Source organism: Blennius ocellaris (assembly GCF_963422515.1).
Source record: "Blennius ocellaris genome assembly, chromosome: 18".
Classification (NCBI taxonomy): domain Eukaryota; kingdom Metazoa; phylum Chordata; class Actinopteri; order Blenniiformes; family Blenniidae; genus Blennius; species Blennius ocellaris.
The window spans coordinates 8,001,604-8,021,319 of record NC_137667.1 but is presented as its reverse complement, the minus strand read 5'-3'; the positions used below and the strand labels follow the sequence as shown (position 1 = coordinate 8,021,319).

The following is a 19,716-nucleotide window of genomic DNA, read 5'->3' as shown; positions in this document are numbered from 1 at the left end:
GTGCATGTTTTTAAAAACATAACTATGAGGCTACTTTTCTAGCAACCAGGCAGCCATATTTCATGGCTGCATCATCGATATCTCAGCTCAGGTCTCAGTGCTGCATCAGCTATCCTTAACTTTGTAATTTTTACAGATTTCCACGTGGTTTGGCGGCCGGATTGGAGCCTCTTGTGGGCCGGTTTTGGCACACAGGCCATATGTTTTACACCCCTGCTATAGATTCTCCCTTTTATTTAGTTCGTACTACAATGTTTCCTTTAAAAACCATCAGACAAGAAGTTATCAATAGTTATTGGTTCAATCCTCTTGTAAATCTCAATGTAATCATGTAAAGTGTGCCGGTTTCTTGCGTTTCAACTTTTCAGACGCCTTCACACTCACGTTGGGTAAATGATCTCAAACAAAAGTGGATGTTTGTGATTAAAACCTTTAATCTGCCGCTCGTCTCGTCTACATAGATCTGGAGACGTAGATAGAAAACAGAGGGGACTAAACTCTGATCTCAAATAAAACGAACAAAAAAAGCTGTTTGACAGCAAACAGGCACAGGTAACAAGTCCCAGGAGGATGGTTTTGATAAATAATTTGTGTGTGAATCTTGATTGACTGTCCACAAATGATAACAAAAAGCTTCAGTCCATGTCAGCACCATACAGGCTCTTCACCATGTATGGCCCCTCCAACTCGTAGCCCATCTTCCTGTAGTAGTTCCTGGTTCCTACACCTGCACAGCACACAGACACAAGACAGGACTTCAGCACACGAAATGAAGCATAAGACTAAGCTGTGACGTATGTTTGGCCAAATCACCGAATAAAAAACAGCCCCTGAGCAAACATGAATATAAGCATGTTGTCTCATGTTCATACCTCTAGAAAAGCTGTAAGTATGTAATGAGGCCTGGACAGACTGCTCAAAGAGTTCTTCACATGTATTATTGCAAAATGAATGGTCGGAAACAATTGTGTCCCGATATACAGTGCGACTTAAGTTGCTTCCTCTTTGGGGGCCTGAATTCCACTGCTTTCATACACAAGCAGTATTTATACCTCATTTATCCCCTAATCCATTTCCATGCTGAAAGAATGCGGCCTGCATTGAGGCCGTAGCGTCCAAATCTTTTTAAATGAGGACAAGATTTGATCATGTCTGGTACGACTGTTTGTCGATGATGCTGGATTGTGCTGCTTTGGGTGCCCACCTGAGATAACGGCCAGTTTTCCAGAGCCGTGTTCATCTCTGGCGATCCTCTCCGCCTCCTCCATCAGCATCATGCCGAATCCCTGCGCGGCAGAGACAACAGAAAGACGTTTGCTCTCTCACATCGTTCCAGTTCAACCGTCGGCATTGAAGTCGCGGACAGACGCTGCAGCCACCTGGTGCTGGAACTTGCTGGGGTCTCGGCTGCTCACGGGGACCACGCTGCCGTACACGTGCAGCTCGCGCACGATGGACACGCCCCCTTTCAGCTCCGGGCGGAAGGACTGTGGAGAGCAGCGACGCAGCCGCAGGAGGCCAATCAGGATGTCCTGCTCCGGATCCTCGTAGGACAGGAACGTCTCCCAGCCCCCGTTGGCCACGTAGTCCCTCCTGATCAGCTCCACCTGAACACGGGCGAGAACAATCAACGCTGAGCCACTGATGAACAGGACGACACACTCTGCGAAACGCAAAGATTACCTGGTACGGTCGCACTTTGTGGTGGATCTCCTGGATGCCGACCTCTCGAGTTCTCACATCGCGACACTGCACACACACACACATTCATCCAAATCAGACAAAAGCAAGTTGACTTTTCTTTTTATATAGTTCGGGCTGTCAAACGATTAAAACCTTTTCGTCAACTGCATGATTTTTGTGAACTGATCCCAACAAATTCTATTATGCTGAACCTAGAATCTGATCCATTTTATATTGTGACATATTGACGTATATTGTACATTTTAATACCACAATAGCAATATTTGCCCGAATAACTAGCTCAAACACTTTAATGATATCTGACTGATTGCTGATGATCCACATGAACCGAGAAGGAAATGGAGGAAGCAGCACGTGAGGCGACAGGAGAGGAGCACTGCATGGTTTCACCGTCTTGACTCACTTTCTCTCTTTGCAAAGTACAGACACTGAATTACATTATTTTCGATTTGAGTATAAAGAAAAAAATAACTCGGGAGAAATGTGTGGCGACGGTGAACTGTGAACAGAAGTTGCCGATCTCACTGAGTTAGTCTCGTTGGCGGTCCTGCTGCGGAGTGAGACTTATCTCGCCGAGTGTGCTGCAGCATTAAATCACATCCAAGCATGATGGAAAATGACTTGCCGGTTTTCCAAACGACTGAAAATGGCAGTGTGTCGGGCTGGCCGGCAGATAGATACACCGGCCCCCCCATCTCTGTAAGCTGGAACCGTCCAAGCAGAGTTTTCTGTAAAGCTATTAAAGAGCACTTGCTGTTACCACGGTAACCAAAAGTCTGAAAATATTAAGGGTAACAACTTTACAGGCTTTCAGTTTCAAGGATGCGCAATTATCTCTTAAAAAGTAAAGAAGTGGAAATGGGCAGTCGAGAGTTTGTGTTTATGAAGACGTATTTACTGTGAACCGAGTCACAAGGAAACTTTCAGGGAGGTAATTAAAGACGGTCGGCCTGAACTTTGCGCGACAGCAACACAAGGCGATGGTGGAAATTCGATTCACGAGAATGTTTCAATGGTTATTTGTCTTGTTAATTCCTTCCGTTTGGATGCGCTCTACGGCCCTTTTCTCGGTGGAATAAATCGACTCCAAGCTTTGTAGGCCTTCACTTGCGCGCCGTGACGACGACTCCCAGCTTGAAATAACCTAACGAATGAAACGCACCTAATCTCCAGCATCTCGCAGTGTTCTGCACTTCTTACTTCTTACAAGTGGAAACACCAAATACAAATCTTTTTGTTACTTATGTGTGTCAAAGGATATAACTTTCTTGTACATCATAGAAACATTTAAAATAAGGCTCCAAATGTAAGACTCACTATTTTTATAATTCAACGTCAGTGTCATACTTAAAAAAAAAAAAAAAAAAAAAATTCTATTAGAAAAGGAGGGACACCGGCGTTTTTCTGATTAATCTTCAGTGATGCTGAGCTGCGTCGTGCCTTCAGCCGCATCTCCTCATACTGACTCACCCTCCATGTAATCCTACGCTCCGACAGTCCTCAACTACACCTGAGAGCTTTCCTAATCAGTCATTGTACCTTCTCTCAGCCATACAGGAAGATTATTCTTCGCGTCAGCGTTTGTCTGTTGGCAGTTCTGCTGTTACCTTTCTTCTGGGCCGCATCCCAGCTGGAAAAAGTCCATTAGCTTTTCAACTCTGAATAAGCTGACGGAGTCTTTTAGGCTAATACGAAAGGCCTCCCGAGTCTCACCTCAGTGCCCATGTCCTTCATCCGGGCCAGGGCCAGCTCCCTCAGGTTCCCGTGTTCCACCCCAGAGCTCACCAGTGGCATGGGGATGTCCCTGGTGGGAGGAGGGAGACAGGAAGGTAGCTTTAACTACGGATTAGAGAACACCACGGGAACTTTAAAACTTAAAACAGAAGAAGTTTTCCTCGCTGGAGGAACCACCAGAAGGTTCTCGCTCTTCACAGTCAGAACTTGGGTGTAAGAGGTTTAATAGATGGATGATTGGCTCACTGATGAATGAATAGATGGACCGATGAGTCCTTGGGTCAATTCCTCTAAACATTGATCCCGTCGCTCACCTCTGTACCCGGTACACTCGTGTCCACGGCGGCACCAGTGCCAGGATCCGAGCCACCAGGTCCACCAGGGAGCTGGGCGAGTAGCTCTTGTAGCGACCCGTCTTCCACAGCTCGTACAGCCCCGTTCCCCGGATCACCAGTGTCGGGTACAGCTTCAAACCATCGGGCCTGAAGGCCGGGTTCTCGAAGAACTCCTGCAACCAGCACAGAGATTCCCGTCACACGTTAAACAGCTCGAGGGGAATGTAAGTGCCGGAGTTGAATGATAGCGAACCATTTCACAAAGTCACAGCCACCATCAGTTTGTTTCCGATTCGTCTTGTGAAATTGAATTTCTGACAGAAAGTGAGGCGATTTTAGCGCTATATGACATTATCTCCTTCACCCCAAGTTGCTATATAATCACCCTTGTAAAGAATAACAAATGTGGATCTACACAAATACCCACAGAGCGTATTTCACTCATATTGCTTTTCTCCAGGCAGCAAATGAAATGAGTCGATAAAATCGTGTGTATTTGCAAAAGCATTAACTCCTTAACCTAAAACTCGTATAACCATTGATCTTTTGCAAAGCAGAGGACAAGCCAAGAGAGTCAAGTTATTCAGCAGAAGGAAACAAATGATGCTGTCTGGCTTTGTGCGCTGAGGGGAATCCGTGTGATTTCCAGTCATTCTCCTCCCCTCCGCGCCGACGACTGTGATCAGCACCGTGAAGATCTGGAATCCAGGAGCGTTTGCACAAATAGGCCACATTACCGCTATCTCATCATCTCCCTCGCTCGTCACAGCTCATAATCACACGAGGACATGTCCCACATAGCGCTGCAGTAAACCTACAGGGAAGGAGGGGGAAGCCAATCTGACACCGAAGCTTTGATGGCGAAGGAAAAACAGAGTGCGGAGACGATTTTTGGGGAATCAGCACCTGCGACCATTTTGGATCACTCCTCTGCCGGGTGGTGAAGGGGAACCCTGTTAAGGACTGCCTCCTCTGGGAATGGGAGCGTCTGTACACAAGAGATAAGTACGAGAGGATCTCGGGCCGGGAGGAAGTTGAAATCGAATTTTATTATCAGGAAAAACCACGGTGGACACGTGGGGGAGGCGAGGTTCTCCTGCCGCCGCCGCCCCCGACGGGCCACCAACTGCTCTGCGGTCCGGGCAGACGGCGGGGACTCACTGGGATCATGACAAAGTGGAAAAGACACAGATAATCACTAACAAGGCAGTGCGTTTGATTAAAAGGGATTAAAGCAAAAAGGAAAATGCTTCCTTGAGCTGGCAAACGTCCCTGAAGAGCTCTGAGCACAGGCCTGAAAGGGAATCCTTATTAGCCATTTTTCATGGATGGTGCTTCCTATTTAACATTCCTCTGCTGAAATCACAGCAAAGTTTTGCATCATACTAGAAACAAATTGGATATTGTGTCCCTGGTTCATACCCATTATCATCCCCTGTGTAATCCTTTTAAGGGTCACTGATGTCTGAAGCTGCAGTGAACAAAAATGGAGGCATGGACCAACATCTGACTTGGTATGAAGGAAATAAATATCCACCAAGAGCTTCATTTTTCCTTCTTTTCAAACTCTAACATATGGAATAGTAAGGGTTCTTCTAAACAAAGACTTTAGGCATATAAAAATAATATTTCCCTATCATAGATGATTCTTAAAAGTCACCCTTTCTTACAATATGAATCAGAATGAACTTTCCTGTTTGGAAAAACATAGCCAGTGATGACTGTAATCTTAATTCACAACTTTACAGTGTACATTATATACATCAATATGCCTCTTCAAGAACTTTTTTGTGACTATAGCAGTTTGATTTCCCATGACTGTGAACTGTGTGGCTTTATATGTTTAAATAATGAATATTAAAATATGTACTAGTTTGGTAAGAGAACAAACCTGGCTTTATAGTCGAAGGTTTCAACCGACACTACGATCTCTGCTCCATTTCTGACTTTACCGTTCTACTCCCAATATCTTCCACTTGTAGTACTTGACTTTCTTCTTCTTTCAAAATGGACTATTTCTGGATGCTGCCTGGGTAAGAGTTGGAGCTATAAATTTCACAAACACTAGAAAAAGAAAAGGAAAAAAAAAACACTTGATGCTTAGTTGGGCTCCTGGAGTGAAAATATTTAAGAAGCCGCATTTTCTCTCAACCCACTCCCCCACTTTCAAGAAATGTGTCACGGAAGATTAGATATAGCAAAGGGGAGTCTCACAGTAGTTGTATAATCTAAGTGTCAGTGTGAGAAGAGAGGAGGGGAGCGAGGCGGAGAAGGAGCCGGCGTGACTGAAAGAGGACGGAGCAGGGAGATGAAGTGTCGGGAGGAAAAGTTACGACTGGGCAAGCAGAGTGAGAGACAATGGAAAGGAGAGAAATGTACAAGGAAGCGGAGGCGAGAGCCAGGGGGAGAAAATATTGGGACGGCACGCTGGCAAGAAGAAGTGGCGAAGAGAGAACATTTGTCTCGGGAGAGTACAAGTGACAGAGGAAATGCGGCACTTATTTCAAGATAGAGGCTGAGAGGACCACGCGGGCAATTCTTCTTCTGCGATTTACCCTCGCGGTGTCGGCCTGCTGACGCCCTCCATATTGCCGACGCGGTCAGAGGCATGAGCGGCTCAGCAAGCACCAACACTTATCAGTGGGAAGACACAGATGCCTTTCTGGAGCTGTGAACGCTCGGAGGATAGGAGCCGCAAAAGCTACGGCCCCCTGAGGCTCCGTTTACACGACAACGTTTTCAGCATTTCATTGCGGTGTAAACGCAAATCTTTTCTGAAATGAAAACACAAAAAAAAGGGTGTGCTTTCTCTCAAAATGGTGTCACGTAAATGGGGCCATAGATTTACTGTCTATGGTTCAGTGTTGAGTAGAAGTCTGCTTCTCCTTCATAGCGTGGTAACGTTTAAGGTCAGAAGGAGCCACACCTTCCAATGGGAAACCAACTTCAACAAGAAACGGGGCAAATAAAAGTCACGTGAATGAAGAACAAAACAGAACTTAATTACGCTTGAATTTTGGAGCTCTGTAGTTATTTCTTCGAACCTTGGTCAAGTCCATCACGATTGACTTCATCACCTTTGACGTATGTCGAGATCTGGTGTCAGGAACCTGAAACCCTGAGCGACCTGCTCAAAAAACCTGATTTCGGAAAGTAATTCCTCATCGAGCTCTGCAGAGACCTCATCAGGACTTAATAGTTTCAATCAGGTGTGCTGGAGGACGGAAACATGCAGGGCGGTGCAGAATTTGATGAGTCTACTTTGTAGAAAACTTAGATAAGAGAGATATTTCGAAAAAAAAAAAAAGACAGTGACGCAAATGTACTGGGGATAATGTTTACTAGGAGATCAACCAGAACTGAATGATCTATCAAAACATGCCAGAATAAACCCCAGATTGAGGAAAAATCCTCCCCACACATTAAAACGATACTCCAAACAGTATCGTATGGACAAATGTTGGCACGGATAAATGACGACATGGAGACGTTCAGACAAACCAGACCCTGTTTTCACAAAATATATGGCTGGGATACTCTGAAGATATATTTAGTAAATAATGGCTTTACAAACAAAGAATTTATGCAATAAAATATTATTAACAGAGCACAATGATGGTCAAACTATCCCATAATCCAGGGTTTTGAGATGCGGCCACAGCAAAGCCCCTTCAAAAGTCCACTTAACCGTTGAGCAGAATTGAGGCGTGTTTGCATTACTTTGGTAAGTTCATTTTTCTATGTTGTCTTTTCTCGTTCAATTTGTCGCTCGTTACAAAAGGGAACGCTGAGGTTTCTAACCTTTCCACCTCCGACTGAGTCCCATTCTTTTGTAAATGTAAAACCCAGCGAGCCAACGTGCCGCATGTAATCAGACCCCGGAGAAAAGAACGCCGAGGCAGATTCATTAACGGGTAAGAGAGCTAGAGAGAAAGTGATATTATTGTTTAGAGCAGGTATTTCTTCAAGATTGTCATCTCCGCCAATTAGCCACACGCCCCCCCCACCCACTCATTTGATTTTTATCAGTAAAAATAAACCAAATGAGCTGAAATTGCACACAGCTACAGACCGAGCGCTCATTTACATCCAACAGTCAGGCGCTGTGATAGGAACAAGCGCCTTCATATTACGTCTGTCTCCAATCAGCGCTGCGGCGTGAGCCTGCTGTTGAGCGACATCTGACAGGATTTTCTATGGAGTCACATCACAGCTGGGACCGCGAGCGGCTGCCGCAAGCTTTTCCGGGGCTATTTTAAGGTGCAAACATGTGAGTCCTACTTGTCATTACACTACTGTGACAAAAGTAGTGATGACGCACTTTGATGCTCAGCAAAAGGGGACGGTATGATTACTAATGTCACAAACGATGAACTCCAATGCCTGAATAACAGCTGTAGATCACCACCACTATCCACGTCCTCAAGTTTTCTTCGTTTTATTTCTCGGCTGACGCAGTTTCGTCGACGTGGATCCATCCGTTTTGTTGAACCAACATTTTTATTGAAAGTGCACTGCAAGCACAAGTCTTTGCTTTGAGCTCTTGTCAGTGGGTGGCCACCACAAGGAAGCAAGTCAAAAAGTTGGTTTTCAAAGTTTTAGAAGCAGAAAAACACAGCAAATGTAAGCCTGAACGACTTTGTCAAGGGTTAAAGGCACGTCCAGTCATCACAGGGAGCTGAAACGTCTCCAAACAGACTATGAACCGGAGCACTACACCCTGAACAGGCAGCCAGGCCATCAGAGGGCAAACATAGAGAGGTAGACCACACCATGGGTCTAACTGTGGAGACGTGCGCTAGTTGATGGACAATTACAATAATGACAGCGAGCAGAGCGTCATGAATTCCAGTCCATATTCTCCTGAGATATCACTGCAACTTGGTCGTCTGTCCATATGGACGCCTATGTTCTCACCATTGTTAATGTTAACTCACGGCATGCCAACGACATTGTTTACGGCATTTCTGCTATTTCCACATAAATGTACATAACTTTCAAAACATTACTGTGTATACAGGGTTACAATCTCCTTATCTTTTTTTGATTACAGGATTCTTATTTCTAATCAGGAACTGGCTGTGTGTGTGTGTGATCATACACACAGCTCGTCACTGACAGGCATCCAACCAATGAGCCGCATTTTTTTTCCAAGTGTCAGCAGGGAGTCGGGCTCTCCAGGCTCTTCCCTCTAGACACATGATTGAAAGATGGATAGATGAAGACCGAGAAGTTGCAACAAGGTAAGCAAGGTAAGAAATTGCTTCAGACATTGAACTGTAAGGTCGGCAGAGAGGGCCGATATTTGTCTATCAATCAAGGCAATATGCCGGGCAGCTCCCCGAGTGCCCCCCCCCCCCCCCCCCCCGGCTTGTTATCACTGTGAAGTGGCTCGGACAGAGACTATTTCACCTTTAAAGCCGATAAAAACCTGCTCGAGGTCAAACGTGTGAAGAGAGGCTCACCAGTTTTCACTTCACACGCGTGATGCTTGAATGTCGTTAGACACGGAAGACACAAAGTGACTCCTACCCGTGGACTTGGAATGTCAAGGAACAATAAGTCACGGTCGCAAGAGCGGAAGATTGGATGATTTGATGAATGGATGGAAGCATGATTGGCTGGAATCGATGAATGGTTAAAAGATCAATGATTTATTGGATGGACGGTCAGATCGAGTGATAATTCAATGGACAGATTGGACGGTCGGATGAATGGACTGATGGATCACCAGTTGATTGGACTGCAGTGATATAAAACTTGGATCATTGTGTGGTTTGTTCAAATTTCCTCTCCATTACCAGAGAGCCAAAATGTGATCGAGCTCTTCCACCACCAAGATTTGTATCCGTATACATCAATCAACATGTAGTCATTAGAAATCACGCCTTTGAAATTAAATTAGTAATACAATAACTATAGAACAACTCAATAACGTGTAGAAATGTTCTAGCCTGGCTTCTCCTTGTTGGGATTAATCTAAATTGATACCAAATTAATAACAAGTTCAAATGTGCTTGAAATCCCTCTAAACCCAAAATGTATTCATTTTTGAAAATTGGCTTGAGAATGTGGCTGTGCCGTCTTCGCCTGATCTTATTAGATGTATGCAAGGATTGATGGATGGCTGGAAAACCCCCCCCCAAAAAAAAGGGTATAAAAAAAAAAAATCAAACGCTTACAATAAACTGCTCCACGTCCCTCTCCATGCCCACGTTGGGCAGGTCCGGCATCATGTGGGCGACCACTTTGAAGCCGGCGTCTTTGGCCAGGTGGAACGACTCGCACACCGCTCGCACCGTGTGACCTCTGGAGAGAAACGGCAGTAGGGGGGTGGGGGTCAGGGAGCCATCGCAACCATCAAATACCCTCAACTTCCTTATCAAACGACCTGTTGGTATCGCGGGCCACGTCTTCATAAACGCTCTGCACTCCGATCTCCAGCCGCGTGCAGCCGTAGCCCAGCATGTCGCTGAGGTGTCGCTTCAGGCAGTAGTCGGGCCGCGTCTCGATGGTGATGCCGACGCATTTGGTATTGCTGCGCTCCGAATACCTGCGGGAGGAAACCGTCGCCGTCACTTCTGATACTGTTTCTGCTCATTAGACATTTGTACCGTACTGGAAGATATTGTTTTCGGCTCTCACATGCTAATGACTTTTTAATTTTCACTATTTAGTCTCATATAGACGAAATGTTTGAAGGGTCTGTGTGAATGAGGCATATTACTAGGATCATTTAGCAACATCAATTTACATGCTGCGAGTGTGCATGCTTCATTATCCGCACAGAGACAATACTAACCTCACATTAAGGACACACTAATGCAATACTCCACCCCCCCCCCAAAAAAAACAGGACGATTGCAAAGAAATGCTTGGAATGCACAAAAATGTTAAATGAGACATTAACAAGTGTTTGCTTTACGTCAAAACAAGTTGAATACAAGATTACCCGTTTAATCAGGAGTCCTGAATGTGAGAAGACGGTTGGCAAAATGTTTAAAGGTTATTTTAGGTTTCTGCTGATCAAAAATACATATTTTTATCACAACAACAGATCAAATGACTGTACGTAACGTGGATATCTCTTGTAGCTCCCCTCTTCCGCCTTTCTGGGTATTTTAGTACAATAATAAACACGTGAAAAATCTGCAATGAAACTGCACCAAATATAAAAATAATCGATCTTTGATGGCTCTGCCGAGGTGTGTATATATTATCCATTCAGTTAAGATGAACTTTTTGGATACTTGTGAGTCTGAAAGCAGCAACATGTTTTAATGAGTACAATTCTGAATAAAAGACGACACTTTGGGCTCAAAGCCGCGCGTTGACTTTACTTTTTACAGAAATAAGTCAATATAATGTATTTGTCTGGTGGAGAGAGCTCCACCTCAAGCATTCAATAAGTACTCGTATCAGTACTCGGTATCGGCAAGTAACTAAAGGTTAGTACTTATACTTGTCCTGAAAAAAAAAGATGATGAAAAAGAGACGACAGGAGCAGCCATCAATTTTACATTTTAGGAAAGCACACCATGAATGTGTATAAAAATATGTATAAAAAATAAAGCAGGGCTGGTGTCAAATTACAAACATGCGATGTATTAAGTGTATAACATCTATACACTGCTCACAGAACGTTGGAGATATTTGGCTTTCTCCCCTTCACCCTTACATAAACCAACTAAAGCCTAAACCCAGGAAATAAACCTGTGAAAACTAAACTACTGGACCCACAAGAAACGCAAGAGAAGAAAACCAAAAGTAACTCAGTGAGGTCACACACACGATCACGACCCAGATCTTTTCTTCTGTTGTAATTTCTCCTGTTAAACCACTTCTTATGGAACAGCAAGTTGTGGAAAAAGCACTTAAACACACGGAGAGTTGGACATGTGCATTCGAAAGTTTCAAGAAGGTCACATCAAGTTCAAGAGTAAATGTCATCATATATTTTAGGTTCATATTTCACCCAAAAAACGAAATATCCTTAACTTTTTGTGAGCAGTGTTTTCTCATTCTAGTCCAGAAAATAGGAAAATGTCAAAGCAACTGAATCACCTCAGCTGGACTTGGTCATAAGTCTTGGAAGATTTTTTTTGTCCTTCTAAAAGGAGGCCGGCTCGTCGAGAGATCTCCGTGAAGTGATAAAGCCACTTCTCAGACATACGAACGAGTCTATTTTCTTTAAATTCTCAGACTTGTGTGCTTTTGTTTCTACTTCCAGTTCATTTTCAGCCTCTGATGGACATCAGAAGAAGAAATAGACATATTTGATCTCAGAACGGTGGCCAGCTGTCATTTTCTCCTCTTCGGCTGCTCCAGTGACCATCAGCTCCTCATCCTGCTCATGACTCTGTATCTGCCAGCAATAAATGTCCATCTTTTACAGTCTGATGCCTGATTTACACCAATTACAACAGTTGATGCTCGAGAGAAGACGATCACATTGTGCGAGATGAATCAATAAAAAGTCTATTATCTCAGGCGATTATCTTGCAGGTATCGAATCGGGAGTGTGCGGTGAGACGGCGGGGTGGGAGCCTCATACACGCGTGCTTTTGGGAATGCAACAACAACAACAAAAAATAGATTCACACACCCATACACACACTGGCAATGATCGGGGTTGTCCCCCCAACAAAACCAAGTTCCTCATCTCAGCGGCGCTGAGCGGCAGCAGCTGTAATTACCGTAATCACAGCATCTTAACAAAGCACTCTGATAGCAGAGCACACACACACGTTCATGCCCACACAGGGATAAACAAATGCACAGATCGACACACACACACACGCACAGACCGGCCTCTTGGGTCTTATCAGACTTTGGAGAAAGGGGAAAAAAAGCTCCTGCTGACAAACAAGCCGGTGGGGGCCATCTCACACCACCGAAAAGCCATTATTTGGTCCAATCATCTGCATGATGTCTTAAACTCTGCCAACAACAACAAAAACAACCCCCCCCCCCACCCACCACCCCCCGCCCCCCCCTCAAGAAAATGGTGTATTGTTACTTTGACTTTCAATCTTCTTCACGTCGTCTCACAAGTTGCTACTCATCCATACTGAGCAGGTGTGTACTCGTCTCATTCAAAACAGGCCCGACTTGCCGAGGAGCGAGAAATCGATGGGGCTCAGTGAGAAAGACTTTTGAAGAGCGGCCTCACTCATTTTCCTCTTGAATTCTGAAGGAGTTCGTTCAAACAGCTCGATGCGTGGACTCAGTCCTCGGTCTGGGTTTAATCTGGATAGTTAATGGAAATCAGGAGTGGGTCAAGTACTTCTGAGAGGCCAGATTATTTCTCCTGTTCATCCATATGTTGTACATTCTTTGTACCGTTGGAGGAACAGTCTCACATAGAGGAAAGGAGCGGAACAACTACCGTCTCCATTGTTTGTTTGTTTTTTTAATCTGATCGCATTCTTTTTGAATGACGGATCAGATTGTCCAGTTTGCACAAACACCTGGATGTACTGAAGATGGATTTCTCAGCTGGACTACTCCAGGTCCTCATAAACCAGAGAAATTCCCTCCTCATCCAGAGTCTGATCAGGAGAAAGATGCGTGTTCTGAATCAACGGTACATTACAGACATGCACGGTCAGGAAGATTTGACCCGAACTGTGGAAGCCGGATCTGGACGAGTGTGTACGAGCACCACGCTCAGAATGAGGACGGACATGATCCACCCGCCCGGCTCAGAAAGACATTTCCTTTCTGAAGGTTATCTGTCTGATCAAATCTTTTCTGTTTTTGTGGCACATTGTCATCCCCATCCCATTACTTTAACCATGTTTACATGTCGGATGACATTTGATTTGGGCGATCTTGTCCTAGTTGAGATCATCCAATAGTCTCTTTCTGTGGGATCAAATCCCTGAAGGGGGTGGGGGGGGGGGGGGGGGGTTACTTTGTTCCCACAGCAGCTTCTCAGAAGCGGAGGCTCTGTTGACTGATTGGCGTGAATATTTGATTTTATATTCTTACCCAAGCCAAAATGGCTTCTCAAGGCTAAACCTAAACAATCCAACTACAAAGGGAAGAAGCATCAGCCAAAAGTAGGGCAGCTCATGCGATCAAAGTAGTAAATACCCCCCCCCCCCCCCCTGCATTAGAGGCCTATCTGCACAAAAATTCTTTTTTCTGAGATTTCCTGTAAACAAACACTTATTTAAATTTTTATGTTTTAGCATTTGAACAGATGAAAGTGCCAAATAAATATGGAGCAAACGGGTTTGTTTCGGGTCAAGGATTCTCGGAATGGAACGAAATGATGCCGAAGTTTTGTGAGCGAGCCGCCTTCCCCCAAAAAACTGATCACAATTCAACAAACGTGGAACTAAATTCTAATAAACAAATGGACGGAGCACTGAACCTCTCGAAACATATTTTAACCTAATGTCACTGAATGGTTCATGATGGTGGAAAAAAAGAAATCGCAGAGAAACACATGGTGTTGACTTCTACTTCAATTTCCCAACACAATAAAACTTTCCCTGTTGAATAATGTGGACAGATGAACAGTGACTTTGAGGTGGGTGGTACGCCTTTTATAAATAAACTGAATTTGATATTCATACACGAGACTCAAAACCGGTTAATTCCGTCTCAAAATCACAATTGAAGTGGAAACTGGTCAGAGAATAGTTACAAAATATAATATCCAGCTTGTTTTATGTTTATTTGCACTGCAACTGCAATATCCTTCCAATTTTAACAAGTAAAAGAGGAAGAAATAACACTAATACGTATTTTTGATTCTCTTCTGATGCTAATTAATGGAACGTTTTTACAGTTAACCATCAAAAATAAAGGAAATGAAGATGAATTGGTAAATTAAAAAGGGAAAACTATTCTTGCATTCCATTCTTTATCATGTTTAATACTTCATTATGACAGGCACTATTATAAAGTCAATGCTGCACTCAGCAGCAAGGACCAGCACGGCTCATAAACCAGGAGGGAAATACTGCATGATCGCATAGCTCCCTCTCGTGGTCAGAGCCGTTATGTCATCTCAGATATGTGCAACACGTGAACGCAGCTGTTCCCAAACTTAACTTAAAAATCCTAAAAGGCACAGAGGTTAGAGAAGCTTGGGATTGGAGATTCACAGGTTCAGATTCACACAACTTAATCTAATCAATATGGGTCCATGAGCAAGACTCCTCACCCAGAAAAGGTCGGTCAACTCTGTGACAGAGGTCAGAAAACTCCTGTTTTAGCATCTCTACGACGACTGTCTATTGTAGAAACGCTGGAAAAATCCTTTTAGAAACAATTCAGACATGTCTGACAGGAACAACCTCCACTTTAAAACCAGCTAATGCAGGTTTATTAAATGTACTTGTCATAAAACACAGAGTGAAGCCGCTTCTGTTTCAAGTGAAATTTTACCATCAGCATAATCTGTTACCAGCTTTAAAAAGCAACTTAAAACCTGCTTATTTGGATGAGCATTGTATTAAACAACGTCATCGTGACATTAGTTAATCCACTTTTTACATCATATTTTCTTCATGTATTTAATGTCTTTTTTATATTGAAGTGATTTTACTAAATCTTAATTTCCTTTTCAAGTCAATGTTGTGCAAATCAATGTTGTGAGTAGTTGGATCCACAGAGGAGCAGATCTGATCACTGTAACTCAGTCTTTAGCGCCACCTTAAGGTACTTGAGAGTTTAACATCTTGATCTTTCACTGTGACATTTCTCACGAGTAGAAAAACATCCTCCCTTTTTATCTTGCCAGATAGGGTGATTCCAAATGTTGCTTATCTTTCTAATACTAACTACAATTACAAGAATAAGCACATCAGTAGTAGTGACGATCACATCGTTCCATTGGTCTCTAGCTGCTGTAGGAGGAGGTCAGTGGTCTGAGAAAGACGACAAACTGAAAGCCGGGACTACCTGACGGCCTCGGACACGTTGTTGGAGGTGTGTCCTGAGAGGGCGTCGTGCAGGTTCCTGATGAAGTGGTCTCTGTACTCCTCGGCCAGGGCCATGAAGGTCCCGCCCATCACGATGAACTCCACCTTGTCCACGCTGTGGCCCAGCTGCTTGAGCTGCGAGACGAAGCACAGTCGGTTCAAACCTGGCCGCTTCAGCGCAAATACATTAGAATACAGCTGGAATGAAATGAGTTGGAATCGACGGTAGTCATTTGTCTAAATAAGAATTTCACTTCTGTCTCCTGACCCATTAAAACAAGACAAAAAGAGCAGCAATCGAAGATTAAAGGAGGGCAAAGTTCTACATTAACGGTTTAAATGAATGACTTTGCCCCACTGCATTAGGCTAATGTGGCCAGAAATTTAAATAACAGCATAATGAGGGTCAGGACTGATGAAAGGGGCTGAAAGCTTTGGCTGCACACCATCCGATTAAAAAAAAAAAAAAAAAAGTCTGTTTTAAAACACCATTTCCAGCTACTGATTCCTGCCTACATCGAGTCTGAGTGTCTGCTGACCTGCTCCACTCGGTGTCTGGTCTGAAGGTACGGGTCGTAGCGGGCTCGGATCGCTCTCATGGACGTGGGCTTCCGGTGAGATGGAGAGACAATGGAAATCAGAGACGGAAAAAATGCCACTTTCAACCTACCGCTAAACAAAGGTGTTCAGGAGTTACTGGAAAGTGGGGGAAAAAGTGGGTATTGGTGGAAACAAAAGGAGAATTTTACCTCGTAGCCGGTGTAAGACTGTGTGGAGTATTCAAAGTCAGAGTCGGGTCCTCCTGGACAGTAGCTGCCGGAATAAAACGATCATTTAAATGAATTCTGATTTCAAGTGGAGACACAAAGAATCAAAAAGATGAATCAAAGTAGAGATGTGTTTATATTTACTGGCCTGCGGATATTAATGTCAAAAATGTGATCTCCTTCTATCAAGACTGAATTGCTGACACGTAGGTCAAACTTCAAAATGAACAGAAAACATGTTTTTTTTAAACATATAATTTTGTCCTAAAAAAAAAAGTGTGGAGGGAAATTAACAAAATAAAGAAACGCCTATAAAATCAGATTTTGTTCAGACACTTCAAAGTAACCCTGATGTCTGAAAAAAAAATTTCTTTGCATTTTGTCAGTTTAAATTCAACCTTTTTGATGAGCTGAACCCTTTCTTAAAATCTGATATTTCCTCTACTTTGTGATGTAGAAATCTTTTTTTTTTTTTTTTTAAAGCCAAGGTTGTATTATCTCAATCATTGGATCTGTGTTTTTGTATTAAACAGTGAAGGACTGGGAGGACAGAAAAGTGAATGAATACTTACACACAGATGTTTCCTGTGAAGCTGATGTGAGGACATCGGTGAGGTTTACACATCACAGCCACAACTGCAATCTGCCACACAAATACAAAAATATTTATAGATTTAATTTGGCCTTGATTTATCAGCATAATGACATCTTTGAATCCCAAATTCACTCTTTTGGAGGTCGAACTGCTTGGATCACTGTCTTTTAATAGGTTATATTGTAGAATTCTTTATTAATCACAGAGGGAAATCATTTAACATTTTTTTTGGAAAATGTTTTGAAATTTGTTGAAATAAACTTCAGAGACTGCTGAGTCCAGAACAGAGCGGCTGCTGGGAGAACTGGGTCTACATACCCCACTGGCAGTGCGGATGGGTTTGGCTTTGAGTTTAGGCACCAGGGCACGGCGGTACTGAGGCGGAACGGCGGCGATGATATCCACCAGGCGAGGCTGAGCTTCGAGCCCGTACTTCGCTGAGGTCTTCGTCTTCAGTCTGTCAAAACACAATAGACTGGTGATGTGTGGCACAATAAAAACACAATCTCCAGAGGAAAAAGCTAACTTTTAAACTGTCTGAAAAATTACAAAAACCAAGTTATAAAAAAAACCTAAAATAGTAAGTTTTAAAACAAATCCCATAGAGATATGACCACAAAGTTTCAGAGTGACAACATTAATGCTTCAAACAAAAATTTTATCTTCAAAGACACCCGAAGCAACACTCGGATGTAAAAAAAAAAAAAAAAAAGATAAAAATCAACCAAACATTATAAATTCACCACAAAATCACCCAAAATACCAATAAACCAAACCACAACCTTTAAAATTAACAGAATAAAAGTTGATTATGCAGGAAAAAAAATAGATACATTATAAAAAGGTCAAAAGCATGAACAATACACAACAAAAAAAGAGGGAAAACACCACATTAAAATACAAATTGCAAGCTATTTACAAAAATTAACAAAATCAAAATACCATCGACTGACACAAGGACTTTTGAGTAGCTTGGAACATCTTTCAGTTTGCCTCCTTCAGAAGATCATCTGCCTCCTCCACTCTCATCTCCCAGTGCTCCTTCACCACCTCCAATAGGTTTTTTTGAGGTCTTTTACTTCTCTTACTACCTGGCAGCACCGCCTTCACGACATCTCTCTCCTCAGCACCAGTCTAAACCATCTCAACCTGCCTCTCTGGTTTTATCTGAGTGGCGTCTGTACTTCGAATCAATAAATGCATCAGAGTTCCACAACATCAGACGTGCAGATGATAGGTTAGTGGGTGCAGTCAGTGAAACGTTGTCATGTCTGCAGCATGAGGGACTCACTTGTTCAGGTTGATGTCTTTTCCTTCCTCGTGGGCTTCAACCAGCTGCTTGATGACATCAGCAATGGTCATCATCATCAGCTCAGCTCGGCTGAGTTCACCTGACACACACACACACACACACACACACACACACACACACACACACACACACACACACACACATTATTTACATTACCACACGGAACGAATAGTGATACTTTGTTCAAATAGGAAGGTAATTCAGAACAGCATTTCATCATTTTGATCATGCTTCATATGGCATTGACTAACCACGCAGAGAAGGAATACAATGAATTTAAGTAAACGTCCAGTTATATCAAAACAGTATTACAATATGTGAGGCGAATGATGAATTTAACTGCAAATCTTGATCGATGACACTTAAATTAGCATGATAACAGGTTTAACCAACGGTGTAACTAAAGACAGAAGGTCGAACCTTTACATAAACCGTAATAAAATGATTTTATGATCATTCTTACTCATACAAGTCTCGACAGGCAGTTAGCATTAGCAGCCGAGCTGCTCATACAACAGCCATTTTCAGTCATTTCAAACACTGTCAAACACTCACTCTTTTTCTTTGGCTTCCCCATGTCTTCCTCCAGGCACACGATCACGTTTCAAACCAACAGAAACTCGTTTTAGTGTCTAAATAAGACTTTTAAACACTCAAATGTTAGCAGAGGAGGTAAACAACTCCACGTTGCGACGTGCGTCTGCCGTACGGCAACGGAAACTGACGTAAAATGACGTGAACGGCTGTCACCAAAATACAACGATATTTCAAGTGTTTCACTGATGTTTATGAGTTTGAAACGTGATTGTGACTGCGTTCTTTTCATGAATGTATCCCTTTTTGTGTACGTCTGTTTTGAAACGTTTCTGATCGCTTTAAAGCTTCCCGGTAACCGCACAGCGGCACTGCCGTCGCCCTCAGGGTTGCCAGATATGCGATCAATTTTCAGCCTAAACACAAGACCAACAACTCATGGAAAAATCAGGCATGTTACAAAATATGCACTCTTAATCATTTTCCCCTTATAAATAGTACATATTGAGATAAATTGACGTCAATAGATTTCTCCCTGAATTTAAAATGCATGATGGTCATATCTCTAAACCTCAAATTAGATTTATTTATGAATAAGATGTGTAATGTCGTGTTTCTTTCTGTTATTTTTGTTTTCATTCTCAGTTCTGTCGTATTTCCTAGTAAAGAGGATTAAAAACTGTCCGGAAAAACTTTGATTCGGATGTTAGTCACAGAAATTTTTATTTCTTAATCTAAAAATTCTGAATTCAGACTTTCTTTTTCGGGATTGTGAAATTAAAGCCAAGAACAGATT

The 19,716-nt window shown here is 43.0% G+C and overlaps 1 protein-coding gene across 1 annotated transcript; it reads right to left on the bottom strand.

The window, feature by feature from the left end:
• Positions 1-422: 422 nt before the first annotated feature.
• On the bottom strand, positions 423-19,070 carry elp3 (elongator acetyltransferase complex subunit 3). The gene is made up of 15 exons (XM_080513685.1): positions 18,942-19,070; positions 18,366-18,465; positions 17,393-17,531; positions 17,052-17,122; positions 16,462-16,525; positions 16,252-16,320; positions 15,693-15,847; positions 10,165-10,326; positions 9,956-10,082; positions 3,753-3,946; positions 3,418-3,508; positions 1,684-1,749; positions 1,380-1,607; positions 1,205-1,286; positions 423-727 (listed from the first exon to the last, which is right to left on the bottom strand). Exons 1-15 carry the CDS (start codon positions 18,961-18,963, stop codon positions 636-638), a joined length of 1,662 nt encoding a protein of 553 aa, XP_080369811.1. The 5' UTR covers positions 18,964-19,070; the 3' UTR covers positions 423-635.
• Positions 19,071-19,716: the final 646 nt, after the last annotated feature.

Excerpts from the sequence above, each read along its gene's own strand:
- elp3 (XM_080513685.1), bottom strand. The coding sequence starts at position 18,963 with ATGGGGAAGCCAAAGAAAAAGA. Across the intron at positions 16,526-17,051 it reads TTCACAGGAAACATCTGTGT|CTACTGTCCAGGAGGACCCG; the intron begins GTAAGTATTCAT and ends TTATTCCGGCAG. Across the intron at positions 15,848-16,251 it reads CCAGACACCGAGTGGAGCAG|CTCAAGCAGCTGGGCCACAG; the intron begins GTCAGCAGACAC and ends TTCGTCTCGCAG.